Source organism: Heterodontus francisci, chromosome 1, assembly GCF_036365525.1.
Source record: "Heterodontus francisci isolate sHetFra1 chromosome 1, sHetFra1.hap1, whole genome shotgun sequence".
Lineage (NCBI taxonomy): Eukaryota > Metazoa > Chordata > Chondrichthyes > Heterodontiformes > Heterodontidae > Heterodontus > Heterodontus francisci.
Window position 1 is genome coordinate 57,564,379 of NC_090371.1, and position 21,250 is coordinate 57,585,628.

At 44.0% G+C, this 21,250-nt stretch overlaps 1 protein-coding gene across 7 annotated transcripts in view; it reads left to right on the top strand.

Moving 5' to 3' along the window:
* Nucleotides 1–21,250, top strand: part of LOC137369594 (WD repeat-containing protein 7) — a 928,502-nt gene that overhangs the window by 717,015 nt on the left and 190,237 nt on the right. For all 7 annotated transcript variants that reach the window (XM_068030905.1, XM_068030929.1, XM_068030912.1 and 4 more), the window contains one exon: nucleotides 11,260–11,377. In XM_068030905.1, the coding sequence (XP_067887006.1) occupies nucleotides 11,260–11,377 (118 nt within the window). The remainder of the gene's footprint in view (nucleotides 1–11,259; nucleotides 11,378–21,250) is intronic.

The following is a 21,250-nucleotide window of genomic DNA, read 5'->3' on the forward strand; positions in this document are numbered from 1 at the left end:
GTGGTCAGTGGTTTGTGAAGCAGCGCCTGGAGTGGCTATAAAGGCCAATTCTGGAGTGACAGACTCTTCCACAGGTGCTGCAGAGAAATTTGTTTGTCGGGGCTGTTGCACAGTTGGCTCTCCCCTTGCGCCTCTGTCTTTTTTCCTGCCAACTACTAAGTCTCTTCGACTCGCCACAATTTAGCCCTGTCTTTATGGCTGCCCGCCAGCTCTGGCGAATGCTGGCAACTGACTCCCACGACTTGTGATCAATGTCACACGATTTCATGTCGCGTTTGCAGACGTCTTTATAGCGGAGACATGGACGGCCGGTGGGTCTGATACCAGTGGCGAGCTCGCTGTACAATGTGTCTTTGGGGATCCTGCCATCTTCCATGCGGCTCACATGGCCAAGCCATCTCAAGCGCCGCTGTCTCAGTAGTGTGTATAAGCTGGGGGTGTTGGCCGCATCAAGGACTTCTGTGTTGGAGATACGGTCCTGCCACCTGATGCCAAGTATTCTCCGAAGGCAGCGAAGATGGAATGAATTGAGACGTCGCTCTTGGCTGGCATATGTTGTCCAGGCCTCGCTGCCGTAGAGCAAGGTACTGAGGACACAGGCCTGATACACTCGGACTTTTGTGTTCCGTGTCAGTGCGCCATTTTCCCACACTCTCTTGGCCAGTCTGGACATAGCAGTGGAAGCCTTACCCATGCACTTGTTGATTTCTGCATCTAGAGACAGGTTACTGGTGATAGTTGAGCCCAGGTAGGTGAACTCTTGAACCACTTCCAGAGCGTGGTCGCCAATATTGATGGATGGAGCATTTCTGACGTCCTGCCCCATGATGTTCGTTTTCTTGAGGCTGATGGTTAGGCCAAATTCATTGCAGGCAGCCGCAAACCTGTCGATGAGACTCTGCAGGCACTCTTCAGTGTGAGATGTTAAAGCAGCATCGTCAGCAAAGAGGAGTTCTCTGATGAGGACTTTCCGTACTTTGGACTTCGCTCTTAGACGGGCAAGGTTGAACAACCTGCCCCCTGATCTTGTGTGGAGGAAAATTCCTTCTTCAGAGGATTTGAACGCATGTGAAAGCAGCAGGGAGAAGAAAATCCCAAAAAGTGTGGGTGTGAGAACACAGCCCTGTTTCACACCACTCAGGATAGGAAAGGGCTCTGATGAGGAGCCACCATGTTGAATTGTGCCTTTCATATTGTCATGGAATGAGGTGATGATACTTAGTAGCTTTGGTGGACATCCGATCTTTTCTAGTAGTCTGAAGAGACCACGTCTGCTGACGAGGTCAAAGGCTTTGGTGAGATCAATGAAAGCAATGTAGAGGGGCATCTGTTGTTCACGGCATTTCTCCTGTATCTGACGAAGGGAGAACAGCATGTCAATGGTCGATCTCTCTGCACGAAAACCACACTGTGCCTCAGGGTAGACGCGCTCGGCCAGCTTCTGGAGCCTGTTCAGAGCGACTCGAGCAAAGACTTTCCCCACTATGCTGAGCAGGGAGATTCCACGGTAGTTGTTGCAGTCACCGCGGTCACCTTTGTTTTTATAGAGGGTGATGATATTGGCATCGCGCATGTCCTGGGGTACTGCTCCCTCGTCCCAGCACAGGCATAGCAGTTCATGTAGTGCTGAGAGTATAGCAGGCTTGGCACTCTTGATTAGTTCAGGGGTAATGCTGTCCTTCCCAGGGGCTTTTCCGCTGGCTAGAGAATCAATGGCATCACTGAGTTCCGATTTGGTTGGCTGTATGTCCAGCTCATCCATGACTGGTAGAGGCTGGGCTGCATTGAGGGCAGTCTCAGTGACAGCATTCTCCCTGGAGTACAGTTCTAGGTAGTGCTCAACCCAGCGGTCCATCTGTTTGCGTTGGTCAGTGATTATGTCCCCCGATTTAGATTTGAGGGGGGCGATCTTCTTGATGGTTGGCCCAAGAGCTCTCTTCATGCCATCATACATTCCTCTGATGTTTCCGGTGTCTGAGGCCAGCTGAATATGACTGCATAGGTGTTGCCAGTAGTCGTTTGCGCAACGCCTAGCTGTTCTTTGTGCAGTACCTCTGGCTGCTTTAAGTGCTGCAGATGTTAAATCGCTGGGGGCTTTCTTGTAGTTCAGCAGTGCAATGCGCTTAGCGGCTATGACAGGTTCCAGCTCTTCATTATGAGATTGAAACCAGTCTACATTTCTCTTCGCACTTTTGCCGTAGGTGGTCAAAGCTGACTCATAGATGGCGTCTCTGATGTGGGCCCACTTGGTCTCAGCATCCCCTGTGGGAGTGTTTTGAAGGGCTGTTACAAGTGAATTTAGAAATTTTTGTAACAGCTGTGGGTGAGAAATTCTGCTCGTGTTGATGCGCGGGTGGCCCTTCTGCTTGGAATGATGCAACTTCTTTGGTCTGAGTCTAACCTTGCTGCACACCAGGGAGTGGTCGGTGTCGCAGTCCGCACTGTGGAAGCTGCGTGTGATTTGAACACTGTTTAAGGCGGCTCGCCTTGTGACAATGAGGTCTAGCTGGTGCCAACGACGCCATCTTGGGTGCCTCCATGAAACCTGGTGACAGGTTTTAGTGTGAAAGAACGAGTTGGTGATGCAGAGGTTATGATAGGTACACAACTCAAGCAGTCTCTGCCCGTTCTCGTTCATCCTTCCAACGCCATAGCGCCCAAGGCAGGAGGACCATGAGTCATGGTCGGCCCCAACCCTGGCATTAAAGTCCCCCAGCAGGAATAGGTGTTCGGTGTTGGGGATGCTGCTAATGATATGGAGTTGTTCATAGAACTGGTCTTTAGCTTCAGGTGGGGAGCAGAGTGTTGGAGCATAGATGCTGAGTAGGTGTACTGGACCAGAGGTGGTGAGCAGTCGGATGGACAGTATGCGTTCCGAGCCATTTGAGGGAGGCTCTATCATGCTGAGCAAGGAGTTTCTGATGGCGAAGCCCACTCCATGCTGTCTTGGTTCTTCAGGATCCCTGCCCTGCCAGAAGAAGGTGTCGTCTTGCTCTGCTAGAGAGCCACTCGCGGGGAGGCGAGTCTCCTGAAGTGCTGCAATGTCCACATTGAATCTACTGAGCTCGTTGTTAATGATGGCGGTCTTCCGAGAATCGTTGATTTGTGTAAGGTCTTCCAACAGGCCAGGACACATAGTTCTGACGTTCCAGCTTGCAAAGCGAAGGGCTGGTACCTTTCCTTTTTTCATGTTGTTTGGTGCGGTGTATCAGTCCACCTTTCGGGCCATGACCCTGAGCTTCAAGCACCCATTGAAGCAGGCAGACTGTGGCGGGACAGAACCTTATTGACCGGGGGCTGCCCAGTTTGAGGCGGGCGGTAGCTGTCCAGTGAGGTGCAATGACCTCTCCCACCGTCAAAGGCAACCTGTGGCACCCAGTTTCTACGCCAATTTATCTGGACTTATAACCCGTAACTGCTGCCTTCCGTGTTGTTTTAGTCGCTGTGAGGCAACTATGGAGTGACCTCTCCATGGTGCATGCCTGGGCAAATTTATGGAGGTTGAGAGTTGCCCAGTCGTCAAAACCCCCCTCTCGGCCTTTCTGGTGGGGTCCAAAGGAGTGCAGGACACGACGTTTGGCACCAGTATGGCTGCAGGAACTGCCGGAAACATGCCAAAGGTGACACATGACCGCCTACGGGGTTCCGCTCCGGACTATCTGTTAGGGTTTACTCCCTTAGCCTTGGTCTCTCCCGAGACGCCCACAAGGCTAAGGGTTGGGGCCCCTACACAGGTGAAGGATGGTGCCGGTGGGAGGAGGGGATGCAAAGGGGAGGGGTAGAGGGAGGGGGTGGGGGGGGGGGGGTGCGGGGTGAAGATGGTGCGAGGGGCGGACGGGCTGGGACGGGGTTGTGAGGGGGTGAGCTGAGAGGGTGGAGCAGGGATGGGGACGGGGGGGGGCGGAAGGGGGGTAAAGGTGGGGGGGAGGGGGGGTGGGGGAAGCTGGTGCAGGTAATAAGCCATTTCCTCAGTGCCCACCATCGACGTCCGGAAAGCTCATCCACGTCCTTCGGGAGGTGAAGCATCGTTTGGCAGGCTTCGAGGTGATTACATTTGCTAAGGGTTTTTTTTTTTTGCAGTGGTTTAAATAAAGGCATGCAGCATTGCCGACAGTGCGCTGCAGATGCTCTCCGAGCCATCTCCCGCGGGCGCTTTGAAGTTGCGGCCGGGGGGGCCGTTCGTGGATTTTTTGGGTGTTCGGGGCACCTTTTCTCAAGACTTCTCTCGGGTCCCGCTGCTCCTTCTTCACCTCAATGGACTTACCGCACGCCGTGGCTGCAGACACTCTGGGCGGTGAAGACAGCAGGATCGGAGATTGAAGATTGATGCTTGATGCTTATCCTCCATATAAACCCATGTACCGTACTGTTCCCATACCCCTTTCTCTCCTGATCCTTCAATCGCCTATCTAGCCTATTGTTAAATCTTAACATGATTTCTGTTTGTCACTAACTCCAATAGTGTAACCCTGTTTTTAAAAAAAAAAAGTAGATTCTGCTTTTCTTTGTACTAACTCTTTTACATTCAATCCTGTATGTCCCATCATTTTAAGCTCAACTGCATTTTTTACACAACCTCTGATAATTTTAAAGACCTCTATGAAATCACCCTATTACTCTCATCTGATCCAAAGGAAATGATCCTACCTTTTCAAGTTTTTTTTTTCATAAATTTGTTTCCTCATACAAGACAGAACCTTAGTGTCCTCTTTATTGCCTCAAACCTTCACTATAGTGTGGAATCTTAAACAGCATACAGTACTCTAACTTTGGTCTTAGGATTTTATAAAAATACGCCATTATGTTTTGGTTTTCATATTGTATACCTGTTGCTGTAACATTGAGTATTGTATTAGCTTTGCTTAATAGGTTCATCTACTTAAGATCCTGCTTTTAATGTCTTGTGAATCTGAACTCCCAAATCTGTCTGCTGTTCTGCATCACCCAAAATGTAATTATTACTTTTATTTTCTTAACCAGACTGAGCTACCTCACACTTCCCAACGTTGGCACCCATCTGGAACTTTTTAATTTCCATTAATAATCTCCTGCTTACCACTGCTCGATTTGATTTTCTTCCTGGACATGTATTCCGAACCTACGAGTTTGGAGAAGGATTAGGCCACTCGGCCACTCATGCCTGCTCCACCATTCAACAAGATCATGGCTGATCTGATTATAACCGCAACTCCACATTCCCGCCTACCCCCAATAACCTTTCACCCCTTTGCTTATCAAGAATCTACCTACCTCTGCCTTAAAAATATTTAAAGACTCTGCTTCCACCGCCATTTGAAGAAGAGTTCCAAAGACTCTCAACCCTCTGAAAGAAGAAAAGTTCTCCTCATCTCTGTCTTAAATGGGCGACCCCTTAAAAGTGATCCTGGTTCCAGATTCTCCCACAAGAGGAAACATCCTTTCCACATCCACCCTGTCAAGACCCCTCAGAATCTTATATGTTTCAATCAAGTCCCTTCTTACTCTACTAAACTCGAGTGGATACAAGCCTAGCCTTTCCAACCTTTCCTCATAAGACAACCTGCCCATTCCAGGAATTAGTCTAGTAAACCTTCTTTGAACTGCTTCCAATGCATTTACATCCTTCCTTAAATAGGGAGACCAATACTGTACACAGTACTCCAGATGTGGTCTCACCAATGCCCTGTATAACTGAAGCATGCTCTCCCTACTTTTGTATTCAATTCCCTCGCAATAAACGATAACATTCTATTCGCTTTCCTAATTACTTGCTGTACCTGCATACAAACCTTTTGGGATTCATGGACTAGGACACCCAGATCCCTCTGCATCTCAGAGCTCTGCAATCTCACACCATTTAGATAATATGCTTTTTCATTGTTCCTGCCAAGATGGACAATTTCACATTTTCCCACATTATATTCCATTTGCCAGATCTTTGCCCACTCACTTAACCTATCTATATCCCTTTGTAGCCTCCTTATTTCCTTTTCACAACTTATTTTCCTATCTATCTTTGTGTTATCAGCAAATTTAGCAACCAAACATTTGGTCCCTTCGTCCAATCTTTGATATAAATTGTAAAAAGTTGAGGCCCCAGCACTGATCCCTGTGTCACACCACTCGTTGCATCTTGCTAACCAGAAAATTACCCATTTATGCTTCCCCTCTGTTTGCTGTTAGCTAGCCAATCTTCTATCCATGCCAATATGTTACCCACGCATCATGAACTTTTATTTTCCACAATAACCTTTGATATGGCACCTTATCAAATGCCTTCGGGAAATCTAAGTTCAGTACAGCCAACGGCTCCCTTTTATCCATAGTACATGCTACTTCAATAAACTCCAATAAATTGGTTAAACATGGTTTCCCTTTCGCAAAACCATGATCCTTCTGCGTTCTAACCTTTTTTATTTGTGTATTCACCTACTTCTACCTTCTCTGTCAGTTCTTTCTGATTGCTTTTGTTCTCCCTCTTCCTTTCAAGTTTAAATTGATTCCTATTACTACTGCATTCCTAACTGAATTACTAATCTCACTCTTCCCATCACACCCTCATTCCCACCCCCACCCAACTCACCTCCCTCAACCATGTTTTTTGGTACCATTATAATCCATTCCCGCTTTACACTTGTTGGTGACGATTTAATCTGGGCATTGCTGCTCTAATTTGTCCATCCCCAATTCCCTGACCTGTCGATAGTCACCACTCACTCCTTTACCATTGCCAGCTCACGATCACTCAGCGATGTAAATATCCACTGAAACATTTGCTCCAAAAACATCTGTCCCTCCCTGATGTGTCTAATTGTCTCCAGTTTGGTCACATGTTATGAGATCTTGAGCTCAGGTAGTTTCAGTGGAGATGTGTTTGTTAGAGTCTACATCTGTTACTTGAAACATCCATATCCTGGAAGAGCTGTACTTCACTGTCCATTTCCTTGCTGCCATTCTTACTATAAATATTAATTACAGTGTGGATACATGAAATTAGGAAAGCAAACTCAAAAGTGCTGGAAATTCACAGCATATAAATCAGCATCTGAAAAAGATATGTTGATATTTCAGAGGTCATTAAAACTTGAATCAGAGTAAATCTGTCTTACCTTTCAAAAGCTGAAGTTGCTGTGCATTTTCAATATTGCCTTTTCAGTTCATGAGTTTATTTGGATATGTTTTAAGAGCTTTTAAGACTGGATAGAGGGCAAGCTATATTCCCATGCCTAAAAGATCCTTTCTAACCTTATGTTTCAATAGATAAAACGTTTTAGCTGTTGTGTATGGAAAGACTGGCTTGGTGTTTAAAATGAGGGATTTTTTTCTTGAACAGATGAACGCTGCAACAACAGGCAGCATGCTTTCGTGCTTCGCCTGTTACCAAGTTCAAAGAAGAACCCTGCTGTGCAGTATTTTATGCCTTTTTTGCATTAACAAAAAAGAGGATGGTGGGAGGTTGCAAGAGGCTTTGAAAGTGTTTGTAGCATATGGTACCAAACTGATGCCATGCAGCTTTGTGGAGACGTCCTGAATGCACTGCAAACAGTTTGTTAATAGGACAAATTATAGCAGGTTAGTCTTGAATGACAGTTCCAACTGAAGACGAAAAAACCTGTTCCTCCAATTTCTGACGTCTGCTTGCTTAATTCTTTCACTATGAGTCACTCATCTCCAACACAGAAGTCCTCGAGGCGGCCAACAGCTTATACACACTACTGAGTCAGCGGCGCTTGAGATGGCTTGGCCATGTGAGCCGCATGGAAGATGGCAGGATCCCCAAAGACACATTGTACAGCGAGCTTGCCACTGGTATCAGACCCACCGGCCGTCCATGTCTCCGCTTTAAAGACGTCTGCAAACGCGACATGAAGTCCTGTGACATTGATCACAAGTCGTGGAAGTCAGTTGCCAGCGTTCGCCAGAGCTGGCGGGCAGCCATAAAGGCGGGGCTAAAGCGTGGCGAGTCGAAGAGACTTAGCAGTTGGCAGGAAAAAAGACAGAGGCGCAAGGGGAGAGCCAACTGTCTAACAGCCCCGACAAACAAATTTTTCTGCAGCACCTGTGGAAGAGCCTGTCACTCTAGAATTGGCCTTTATAGCCACTCCAGGTGCTGCTTCACAAACCACTGACCACCTCCAGGCGCTTACCCATTGTCTCTCGAGACAAGGAGGCCAAAGAAGATAAGTCACTCTTATGTTTTCTAGCCTTTTTGAGGAAATGAACTTTGCTTCAGCATGTATTTTGTGATGAGTTATGAGTGCTAAAATGAAAACAGTTTACATATAATACTCAATCTATTTTTAATAAATGCAGCTGATCCAGAAATGCTAAGTTCTTTGATGCAAGACATAAAGTACCAGTTTTTTTTTAAGTGCCACAGTGAACTTTAAATTAAAATTAAGTAAAATCAATATACTGAAGTTAAATTTGAATATGATGTGTGCTTTTTGCTCCACTATTACTTTTTAATATTTTCTCACTTGAAATTGTTTTCATTAAATAGACAGTCATTGGGAAGAAAATGAATGGGTGTTTTTGAACCTGCCGAACCAAGTCCCTTAAAAAAGGTTCTATTTAATGCAAGTAATTATTACCAAAATATAATTCCTCATTGTGTTACGAGGCTTTCCATTTTTTTGTTTAAATATGAGAATTTATTTTTTAAAACTGGAAAGGGATTCCATAGATGCTGGAACTGTAAAAAGTTACTGGAAGGTTTGGACTGAGAGTGAACTGTTTTCAAATAAAACCCAGCAGGGGTTGTTTTGACTTGAAGAGATGTTTACAAAGAAGTGACAAGCCAAGATTTATAGATGTCATAAGACTGGACTTCTGGAAAGTTTTGGTTTCAGCTTGAACTGTTAAAAAGCCAGTTAGTATTTCTGCCTGCACAGAAGAAGATAGCTCATCTCTCTTTTGAAAAGAAACCCTGTTTTTCCAATGTGGCAGATTCCTAATTACTCCTGTATTTGAAGGAACCTTGCATCGAATGTGTGGGCACTGAAACCTTGTTGCTGCCTTCCTGCTGTTAGACATATTTGGAGCCTTTCATAGCTGCATCTCTTGGAAAGCCTACCCAAACTGATCATCAATATCGCCTGGAAAGAGCTGTTCCAGGAAGATCCCAATGACAGCCGTTGATGCACTTGGGACACCTAACTGAAACCAAGGACTTCTTTCCATACCTTCCTTTCAGCCTAAGTGTTTTTTTATTCCTTCTATTTCTTTGTAACAGCTGGAAAAAATACTCCCTTTTATTTTTCTTGGTTAACCAGTGTCTGTGTACGTATGTATGTGTGTGGAGGCTAGGAAAATTAGGGGCTTTAATATTTCAATTTGTCATAGAGTCATAGAGAGATACAGCACTGAAACAGGCCCTTTGGCCCACCGAGTCTGTGCCCACCATCAACCACCCATTTCTATTAATCCTACATTAATCCCATTTTCCCTCTCGCATCCCCACCTTCCCTCAATTCTTCTACCATCTACCAACACTCGGGACAATTTTTTTCTTTACAATGGCCAATTTACCTATCAACCTGCAAGTCTTTGGCATGTGGGAGGAAACCAGAGCATCCGGAGGAAACCCACGCGGTCACAGGGAGAACTTGCAAACTCCGCACAGGCAGTACCCAGAACTGAACCCGGGTTGCTGGAGATGCGAGGCTGCGGTGCTAACCACTGCGCCACTGTGCCAATCCGTGTGTATATTACTTTATTATTGGTTAAGACTCGGTTTATAATCGTAAAATTTTGTTGTTTATTAAAGAAACCTGGTTGGTGTGTTTTATTCTGGGATAAAAATAGAGTATATGATTGACTGTAATGGGAAGTGGGAAAATTTAAATATATGTTGTGACCTGTGGAGAAGTGGGACTGAATAACAGTGCACTCCTCCTGCCTCGGTCATAACAATTGTTTATCTCCTAGAATGACAATATTTGAAAAGTTTTATCATAGATTGACTCAAAACCTTTGAGTTTCGTGAAACATCTTTTAATAATTTTGGATGGAAAACTGAAAAGGGCAAGTATAATCAGTGATGACTGCTGAAAAGTGGAATTTCACTGACTATAATTTATGGGATAGTACTTTTAATAATTTTTTAGAATTTTGCTTTGGTTGATATTTTGCTAGCAGGGTATATACAAGAGTTTATGATAATACAGAGAATTCTCTGACATTATTGGCATAATAATACAGCCATCATACATGCTGGAAGGCGTAGCATGAGAAAGGACTGAAAAGGAGTTATCTGACTTCCTCTTGGTTGAATTTTTAAATTATGTTGGCTTGAAAATTTCACTTTAAAGTCTAAATAGCATGCTAACATTTTGTATATTCACCCCTAACCTCATATTAATAACCCCTGAATAGTTTTTCAAATTTATGAACAATTAAATAATATACTCCTATAGCCTTTTCAATCCTAATTAAAAAGAAAAAATACTGTAAAATTTGAAATAAAAGCAGAAAATACTGATAATTGCAGGTCACTGGCATCTGAAAAGAGATGCTGACCTTTCCGACACCCAAACCCAGTTTTTCCTGTTTTCAAATACAGCATTTTCTGTTTTTATGCCCACTTCAGTTATTTTAAATTACTTGGATCAGATTTTTTGTTGAGTTTTTTTCTTTGACCATTTGGAAGTTTGAACGTGGCACCAAAAATAATCAATCCTTTTCGAAAAAAACACACTCCCTTAGTTAAGGTGTTCGGCGTATCACAAACGCCGGGTTCAGCTAGTTGCTATTTTAGGTGCTAGCTTTAAAATATTAGGACATTGTAATTTCTCGACCTATGATATGCATGATAATCATTCCACTAGTTAAATCAGTGTTGCAAATGTTGAGGCTTTTTTTTTGAAGTGCATCATCACGCAGCAGTTAAAAGTTCATTTATTTACCCGGAGAAAAGTACTATTGACCAATGTTATTCTTAAACAGTTGAGGGGGAAAAATACAGCGTTTTTTGTTTTGTTTTAAAGAGAACAGTATTTAAATATTCAGGTTGTAAGAGTTCAGCTGGATATTCCTCAATCAACTGGATTAATTTGTTAATAACCTCCTTTAAGATGTTCAGTAGATGTGCTGTATTTTGATACGTATAATTACTTTGTCGGTGATATTGGGACCCCCAGAATCCTAACACTGCCTTGTTGCAGTCCATTATTTTCAAACTATTGACCTTGAAATGACATTATAAACTGGTAATCTTTTCACCCTCGGTTTCTCAATGTGTACTTTTTTTCTCTTTCCTCCTTGTTTGATCCTGTTTAGCATTACAATGGGGCTGCCGCTCAGCCCAGCAGCTGACTCCTCCCGCTCAGCACGTCACGCTCTTTCACTCATTGCCACAGCCAGACCACCAGCCTTCATAACTACTATTGCACGTGAGGTGAGTCATTGTCCTGTGTCCGAGCAAATTATAATTGTTAACACAGCAATTATATCCCCCTTTTTCAATTGCAAACCTAACAAGCTCTCTTAGAAAAACGCAATGTTTCAACTCAGATTTTTTTTTCACCTGCATTTTTCCCCCAGAAACAATTTGATGTTAAGGAAAAGTCTTTATATTAAGTTTAGGAGCACATGTTCCTTTGTTGGCTCTTTTATTACTTTAGCTATCCAGATAGAATTAGAATTAGAACATTACAGCGCAGTACAGGCCCTTCGGCCCTCGATGTTGCGCCGACCTGTGAAACCATCTGACCTACACTATTCCATTTTCATCCATATGTCTATCCAATGTCCACTTAAATGCCCTTAAAGTTGGCGAGTCTACTACTGTTGCAGGCAGGGCGTTCCACGCCCCTACTACTCTCTGCGTAAAGAAACTACCTCTGACATCTGTCCGATATCTTTCACCCCTCAACTTAAAGCTATGTCCCCTCGTGTTTGCCATCATCATCCGAGGAAAAAGACTCTCACTATCCACCCTATCTAACCCTCTGATTATCTTGTATGTCTCTATTAAGTCACCTCTCCTCCTCCTTCTCTCTAACGAAAACAACCCCAAGTCCCTCAGCCTTTCCTCGTAAGACCTTCCCTCCATACCATAGAATTTGAAACTAAATCATTTTGATACAAATATCTTGGATCTGTATATTGAATCAGTGTTTATGGATTGGAGTAAGGAAAACAAAACCGTTATCAAATGGAAAACTAAAGAGCATAAACATGGATTCTGTGCACAAAGTTTTGCATGTAGTAAAGGTGGCAAAAAGAAACTGGAAGCAACGCACAGAATTCGACATCATTCCCACCTTTATTTTAAAATTATAACTTTAGACTTTGTTGAATTTCACGCTAGCTAATAACTATGTATCACTTAATGTCCCGTCTACATCAGCATATTTTGCTTGATTTGCCACACTTACCAAGAAGTAAATTTAACATTATTTGTTGTGATATAAGATCATGGACAGGGAAGGCTGCTTGAAAGTTGTCATCTTCTACCCCTATATCAACATATGCATGCAATATTGACTTTGGTTTGAATGAAACTTTACTTTCTGAATTTACCAGATAGTATTCAATTATTTTTAATCGAATGTTTAAATTTGGTTGCAGGAGGGCTATTTGCTGGTAACCATCCTTGTTACTTTAAATCACTGACATTAAGTTGGTTCAAATTTTTTTAAATTTGTATTTCCTTTGAACCAAAGTCCACCTATGTGATTGTGATGCATTTTCATTCTTCCTTAATGTTTTTGCAGCCTTTGACACTATGGATGCCCACACCGTCCTCCTGCAACTCATTTCCTCCATAGTTCAGCCAAGTGGGATTGCCCTCTCTTGGTTCTACCCTTACCTATCCAGTTGTAGGCAGGGCATCTCAAGTAATGGTTCTTTTCTGTCCCAGCATCGTTATCTTTGCAGTCTTCCTCGGGTCTATCTTAGTCCCTCCTCTTCCTCATCATGCTGCCCGGAGACAACATCATCAAAAATATGGAATGAGCTTGCAAATGTACACTAATGACACTCAATTCTACCCCACCACTACCTCTCTCAACCCCTTCCACTACCTCCGTGCAGTCAGACAGCTTGTCCAATGTCCAGTTCAGGAGGAGCTGAAATTTTCTCTGGTTAAATATTGGGAAAACTGAAGCCACTGTCCTCAGCACAAGCCACCAATTCTGTAACCATACTGCCAATTAGCCTTAGCCAAGCCTCTAATCTAATATTATCTCCATCAACATTCAGGCTTGGACTGATAAGTGGCGAGCAACATTTGCGTGCTACACATGTGCCAGGCAAACACTATCTCCAACAAGAGAGAATCTAACCATCTCCTGTTGAAATTCAATGGCATTGCCATTGCTAAATCCCTCACTATCAGCATCCTGGGGGGTTACCATTATCCAGTAACTGAACTGGACCAGCCATATAAATGCTATGGTTACACGAGCAAGTCAGAGCTGGGAATCCTGTGGCAAGTAGCTCACCTCCGAACCCCCCAAATTCTATCTCCCATCTTCAAGGCACAAGTCAGGAGTGTGATGAAATACTCTCCAGTTGCCTGGATGAGTGCTGCTCCAACAACACTCAAGAAGCTCGACGCCATCCAGGACAAAGCAGTCCACTTGATTGGCACTTCATCCACCAGCTTAAACATCCACTCCCTGCACCACCAACGCACAGTGGCAGCGGTGTGTACCATCTACAAGATGCACTGCAGCAACTCACCAAGGCTCCTTCGACAGCACATTCCAAACCCGCGACCTCTTACACCTAGAAGGACAAGGGGAGCAGATGCATGGGAGCAACACCACCTGCAAGTTCCCCTCCAAGCCACACACCATCCTGACTTGGAACTATATCGCCATTCTTTCACTGTCGCTGGATCAAAATCCTGGAACTCCCTTCCGAACAGCACTGTGGGTGTACTCGCACAAGATGGACTGTAGCAGTTTAAGAAGGCAGCTCAGCACAACCTTCTGAAGGGCAATTAGGGATGAGCAACAAATGCTGGCCTAGCCAGCAATGCCGAATCCCATGAAAGAATAAAAAAAAATTCCATCCCTCCGTTTAGGTACTGTCTGACTTTGAACCAGACTTTTTGCAACCTCAGTGTCCTATCTCACCCTAAGCTGAGCTTCTAATCCAATATTCTCTCCATTGCAGATATTGCCTACTTCTTCCTCCTTCACATTATCCACCTCTACCCTCACCTCAGACATTTGCTGCCGAAATGATCATCCATGTAATTGTCATCTCCAGAATTCTGCGCACTCTAAAATCCTTCAGCTTATGTAAATCTCTGTCCCTATACTTCTTTTCTTTCTTTCTTTTGGGCCTCCTTATCTCGAGAGACAATGGATACGCGCCTGGAGGTGGTCAGTGGTTTGTGAAGCAGCGCCTGGAGTGGCTATAAAGGCCAATTCTGGAGTGACAGGCTCTTCCACAGGTGCTGCAGAGAAATTTGTTTGTTGGGGCTGTTGCACAGTTGGCTCTCCCCTTGCGCCTCTGTCTTTTTTCCTGCCAACTACTAAGTCTCTTCGACTCGCCACAATTTAGCCCTGTCTTTATGGCTGCCCGCCAGCTCTGGCGAATGCTGGCAACTGACTCCCACGACTTGTGATCAATGTCACACGATTTCATGTCGCGTTTGCAGACGTCTTTATAACGGAGACATGGACGGCCGGTGGGTCTGATACCAGTGGCGAGCTCGCTGTACAATGTGTCTTTGGGGATCCTGCCATCTTCCATGCGGCTCACATGGCCAAGCCATCTACTATCTAAATGTCCCTATACTATCCTGCACCAAATCCCCTTCACCCATTACTCATGTTCTTGCTGATTTACATTGCCTCCCTGTTCTCCAGTGCCTCCAATTTAAAATTCATGCACTAATATTTAAATCCCTTCATGGCCTTGCCCCTCGCTATCTCTGTAACCTCCTCCAGCCCCACCAATCGCCCCAGAACTGTGTATTCCTTTCACTCTGGACTCTGGTACACCCTGCAGTAGCGTAGTAGTGTAGTGGTTATGTTACTGGACTTGTCTTTCAGAGGTTAGATGAATAATTCAACTTCAAGTCGCACAGCATCCTGACTTGGAACTATATCGCCGTTCCTTCACTGTCGCTGGGTCAAAATCCTGGAACTCCCTTCCTAACAGCACTGTGGGTATACCTACCCCAAATGGACTGCAGCGGTTCAGGAAGGCAGCTCACCACCACCTTCTCAAGGGCAATTAGGGATGGGCAATAAATGCTGGCCTGGCCAGCGTCGCACACATCCCATGAATGAATTTTTTAAAAACTTCAAACCGCGACAGTTTGAGAATTTGAGTTCAGTTTTTTTTTAAGTCTGGAAATAGAAAGTTTGTATCAGTAATAGTGAGTATGAAGCTGTTAGATCTCAACCTTCTCTAAGGAGAATAGTCCTAGCTTCACCAATCTATGCACATAACTGAAGTCTCTTATTCCTGCAACCATTCTTGTAAATCTCTTCTGCAGTCTCTCCAATGCCTTCACATCTTTCCTGAAATGTGGGGCCCAGAATGGGACATAATACTCCAAGTGAGGGCGAAACAGTGTTTTATAAAGGTTCATCATAACTTCCATGCTTTTGTAGTCTAAGCTTCAATTTATAAAGCTCAGGATCCCGTACGCCTTATTAATTGCATGGTGCAAAAGAACACAATCAAAATGGCAGTCATGGTCTGAAATTGTAGAACTGAATGTTGAGTCCAGAAGGCTGTAAAATGCCTAATCAGAAGGTGAGGTGCTGTACTTCGAGCTTGCATTAAGCTTCACTGGAACACTAGCAGGCCATGGACAGAAATGTGGGTGTGAGAGCAAGGTGGTGAATTAAAATGGCAAGCAATCGGAAGCTTGGGGTCATGCTTGAGGGCTGAGCAGAGATGTTCCACAAAGCGTTGACACAGTCTGCGTTTGGTCTCCCCAATGCAGAGGCGACTGTATTGTGAGTAGAGAAATACAGTATACTAAATTGAAAGAAGTACAAGTAAATTGCTACTTCACCTGGAAGGAGTGTTTGGGGCCTTGGATGGTGAGGAGAGAGGAGGTAAAAGGGCAGGTGTTACACCTCTTGCGATTGCATGGGAAGGTGCCGTGGGAAAGGGACTAGGTGATGGAGGAGTTAGCCAGGGTGTCATGGAGGGAACGGTCCCTTTGGAATGCTAACGGGAGGGGAGGGGAAGATGTGTTTGGTAGTGGAAACACGCTGGACGTGGCGGAAATGGCGGAGGATGATCCTTTGGACGTGGAGGCTGGTGGGGTGGAAAGTGAGGACAAGGGGAACCTTGTCGCAGTTCTGGGAGGGAGGGGAAGGGTGAGAGCAGATGTGCTGGAAATGGGACGGACATGGTCAAGGGCCCTGTCAACCACAGTGCGGGGGAATCATCAGTTGAGGAAAAAGGAAGACAATCAGAAGCGCTGCTGTGGAAGATTGCATTATCAGAACAGATGTGATAGAGACAAAGAAGCTGGGAGAATGGAATGGAGTCCTTCTAGGAGGCAGGGTGTGAGGAAATATAGTTGAAGTAGTTTTAGCAGTTGGTGGGCTTATAATGAATATTAGTAGACAGCCTATTCCCAGAAATGGAGACAGAGAAGTCGAGGAAGGGAAGGGGTGTATCGGAGATGGACCATGTGAAGGTGAGACAAGAGTGAAATTAGAAGCAAAGTTGAAGATGTTTTCCAGTTTGGGGTGAGAGCAAGGAACGGCACCAATACAGTCATCAATGTACTGGAGAAAGAGTTGGGGAAGGGAACTGAGTAGGACTGGAACAAGGAATGTTTGACATACCCAATAAAAAGACAGACATAACTAGGACCCATGCAGATACCCATAGCAACACCTTTTATTTGGAGGAAGTAAATCAAGTTGAAGGAGCAGTTATTCAATGTGGGAACAGAGGCAGCCGGGAGCTCCATAAATGCAGCCCGGGGATCGGAGCGCAGCCTTACCTACCTAGAGCGGAGCAGAGGCAGTCGCCCAGAGCCATTTCAGCTGCTGAAGAAACTAAGTGAAAAAACAACTGTGACATCGCAGGAAATGAGTAAGTCGTGCTTCGTGTAAGAGACAGTGTGTGAATAGCTAGCTTAGGATGCCAGAGTTAGGGTAGATCTACAAAAACGAACTAACAGTTGAAAATAAAATTCTTAATATAAATACCTAAAACACTTAAAGCTGTGTAATTAAGAAAAATATAACTTTATTTGTAGGTGGTACTAGCATTTAATCAGCCAAGTAAATTCTATTATACATAGGAATTATTCTAAGTTAATTAAGAAAATAATTAAAATAAATTAACTAATAGCATAAGTAACAATGGCAGGGCAGGTGTTATGTTGCAGCTGTGGTATGTGGGAGCTTTTGGATGCCGAGGAAATCCAGGACAAACACGTCTGCAGAAAATGTAAGCAGCTAGAGGAATTCCAGATCAGGATTATTGATTTGGAAGCCGAACTGCAAACACCGTGCAACATAAGGGAGGGGAAGAAATACCTGGACACTCATTTGCAGAAGACGGTCACATCTCATAGAACAGGGTCATCAGTTTTGGTTAGCAATGAGGGACAGGAGGACGTGATCGTGAGTAAGGCAGATAAAGGGACCGAGCAGACAGTAGTGGAGGAACCTCAGACTTTGCAATTGTCAAACAGATTTGAGGTGCTCTCAACCTGTGTCGACGAAAGCGAGGTCTGCAAGGTGGATGAGCAGACAGGCCATGGCACTGTGGTACAGGAAGCCATTCAAGTGAGGGAAGCAAAAAGGAACGTAGTGGTAGTAGGGGATAGTATAATGAGAGGGATTGACACTGTTCTGTGCAGCCAGGAGTGTGAGTTCTGATGGCTGGGTTTGGGACATCTGCTCAGGGCTGGGCAGGAACGTGGAGTGGGAAGGGGAGGATTCAGTTGTCGTGGTCCACATAGGTACCAACGACATAGGTAAGACTAGGAAAGAGGTTCTGCTTAGACATTATGAGGAGCTAGGCACCAAATTGAAGAGCAGAACCTCAAGGGTAATAATCTCTGGATTATTACCTGAGCTACGTGCGAATTGGCAGAGGGTACATAAGATTAGTGAAATGAATACGTGACTTAAAGATTGGTGTGGGAGAAGTGAGTTTCGGTTCTTGGGGCACTGGCAGCAGTATTGGGGAAAGTGGGGGCGGTATCGTTGGGGCGGTCTGCACCTGAACCATGCTGGGATCAGTGTTCTAGCAAACTGTATAACTAGGGAGGTAGAGAACATTTTAAACTAAACAAGGGGGTGAGGGATCAAGCTTGAGTAGATGTATCAAATCAAGGGGTAGACACAAAGTAAGAGAGCAGAATAGTAATATGGGAAATCAAGGTCAGAGAATGGCAGGAAGGGACAGAGAAAAGCCTAAGAACACATCAACAGTCGAGACTAGATGTTACAATGATAACGAAGACAAAATTAAAGGCTCTGTATCTGAATGCACGTAGCATTCATAACAAAGTAAACTAACTGATAGCGCGCATTGAAGTAAATAAATATGATCTGATAGCCATTACGGAGACGTGGCTGCAGAATGACAAGGATTGGGTCCTGAATATTGAAGGGTATGAGACATTCAAGAAGAATAGGAAGTTAGGTAAAGGTGGAGGGCTAGCACTGTTAATGAAGGATGGCATTGGTGCAATAGTTAGAGATGACCTTGGTTTGGGAGATCAGAATGTAGAATCGTTTTGGGTGGAGATGAGGAATAGTAGGGAAAAGAAGTCACTAGTGGGAGTGGTCTACAGACCCCTGAATAGTAATCACAATGTAGGATGAATTATACAAGAAGAAATATTGGCTGCTTGTTATAAAGGGACGGCAATAATCATGGGTGATTTTACTCTATATGTAAACTGGAAAAATCAGATTGGGAATAGTAGTCTGGATGAGGAGTTCATAGAATGCTTTCAAGAGAGTTTAATAGAGCAGCATATTTTCTGGAACCAATCAGAGAGTAGGTTATATTAGACTTGGTATTGTATAATGTGACAGGATTAATTAATGACCTCAGAATAAAGACACCTCTAGGTAGCAGCGGCCAAAATATGATTGAATTTTACAACCAGTTTGAAAGAGAGAAGAGTGGGTCTAAGGCTAGTATTTTAAACTTGAATAAGGACAACTATGTGGGCATGAAAGCTGAGCTAGCTGAAGTGAACTGAGTTACGAGGCTTGGCGATAGATCAATAGAGAATCAGTGGCAGACTTTTAGGGGTATTTCAGAATACTCAGAATAAGTATATTCCTACTATAAAGAAAAATTCTAAGGGGAGGACCCACCATCCTTGGTTAACTAAAGTTAAGGAAAGCATCAAACTTAAGGAAAAAGCATATAATGGCGCAAAGATGAGTGGCAGTTTAGATGATTGGTCAGAATATAAAGAACAGCAGAGAATGACTAAAAGGTTAATCAGGAGAAAGAAATTAGAGTACGAGAGGAAGCTCGCTAGAAATGTAAAAACGGATAGCAAGAGTTTCTACAGGTATTTAAAAAGGAAAAGAGTAAGTAAAGTGAGTGTTGGTCCTCTAGAAAGTGAGAATGGGGAGCTAATAGTAGATAATAAGGAAATAGCGGATGCATTGAACAAATATTTTGCTTCTGTCTTCACTATAGAGGATACAAAAAAATTCCGGCAAGAGGTGGAAGGAAGAGAGGAACTTGGTGAAATTACAATCACCAGGGAAGCAGTACTGACAAAACTGATGGAGCTGCGGGCTGAAAAGTCCCCGGGTCCTGATGGACTTCATCCTAGGGTCTTAAAAGAGGTGGCCAATGAGGTAGTAGATGCGTTGGTGTTAATTTTTCATTCGCTAGATTCTGGTAAGGTTCCATCAGACTGGAAAGTAACAAATAAAACCCCTCTATTCAAGAAGTGAGGGGAGGCAGGAAAGAGGTAACTCTAGGCCAGTTAACTTGACGTTAGTCGTGGGGAAGGTCTTAGAATTGATCATTAAGGAGGTTGTAGCTGGGCAGTTAGAAAAACTCAAGATAATCGGGAATAGTCAGCATGGTTTTGTGAAAGGGAAATCATGTTTAACCAATTTGTTGGAGTTCTTTCAAAGAGTGAACTGTGCTGTGGATAAAGGGGAGCCAGTGACATACTGGACTTGGATTTCCAGAAGGCATTTGACAAGTTGCCACATAAAAGGTTATTGTGCAAAGTAGGTGTAGTGGGTAACATGTTATGGATAGAAGATTGGCTGGCTGGCAGAAAACAAAATATGCATAAATAGGCCTTTTTCTGATTGGCAGGATGCAACGAGTGGAGTCCCACTGGGATCTTTGCTGAGGCCTCAACTTCTTACAATCTATATCAGTGACTTAGATGAGGGGAGCGATGGCATGGTAGCTAAATTTGCAGATGACACAAAGATAGGTAGAAAAGTATGTTGTGAAGAGATCATAAGGAGGTTGCAGACCGATATAGATAGGTTGAGTGAGTGGGCAAAAATCTGGCAGATGGAGTATAATGTGGGAAAATGTAAAGTTGTTCACTTTGGCAGGAAGAATAAAAAAGCAGAGTATTAATTAAACGAAGAACGACTGCAGAATTCCGAAGTGCAAAGGGATCTAGGTGTTCTAGTGCAGGAATCACAAAAAATTAGTATGCAGGTACAGCAGGTAATAAAGAAGGCTAATGGAATGCCATCCTTTATTATGAGAGGAATTGAAAATAAAAGTAAGGATGTTATTCTTCAATTATACAGGGCATTGGTGAGACCACATCTCGAATACTGTGTGCAGTTTTAGTCTCCTTATTTAAGGAAGGATGTAAATGCGTTGGAGGCAGTTCAGAGGAGGTTTACTAGATTGACACCTGGAATGAGCGGGTTGTTTTATGAGGAAAGGTTGAACAGACTGGGCTTGTTTTCACTGGAGTTTAGAAGAGTGAGGGGAGAGTTGACTGAAGTATATAAGATCCTGAACGGTCTAGACAAGGTGGATGTGGAGAGGATGTTTTCTCTTGTGGGTGAGTCCAGAACTAGGGGGCACTGTTTTAAAATTAGGGGTTGCATTTTTAGGACATTTTATGAGGAGAATTCTTTTCTCTGTGGGTTATGCGACTTTGGAACTTTCTGCCTCAGAAGGTGGCGGAGGTGGGGTCATTGAATAATTTTAAGACGGGGTAGATAGATTCTTCTTAGACAAAGAAATCAAAGGTTATTGGGAGTAGATGGGAGTGTGGAATTTGAAACACAAACAGTGTGACATCAGTGGTAGGGAAGCTGTTGGAAAAAATTCTGAGGGACAGGATTAATCTCTACTT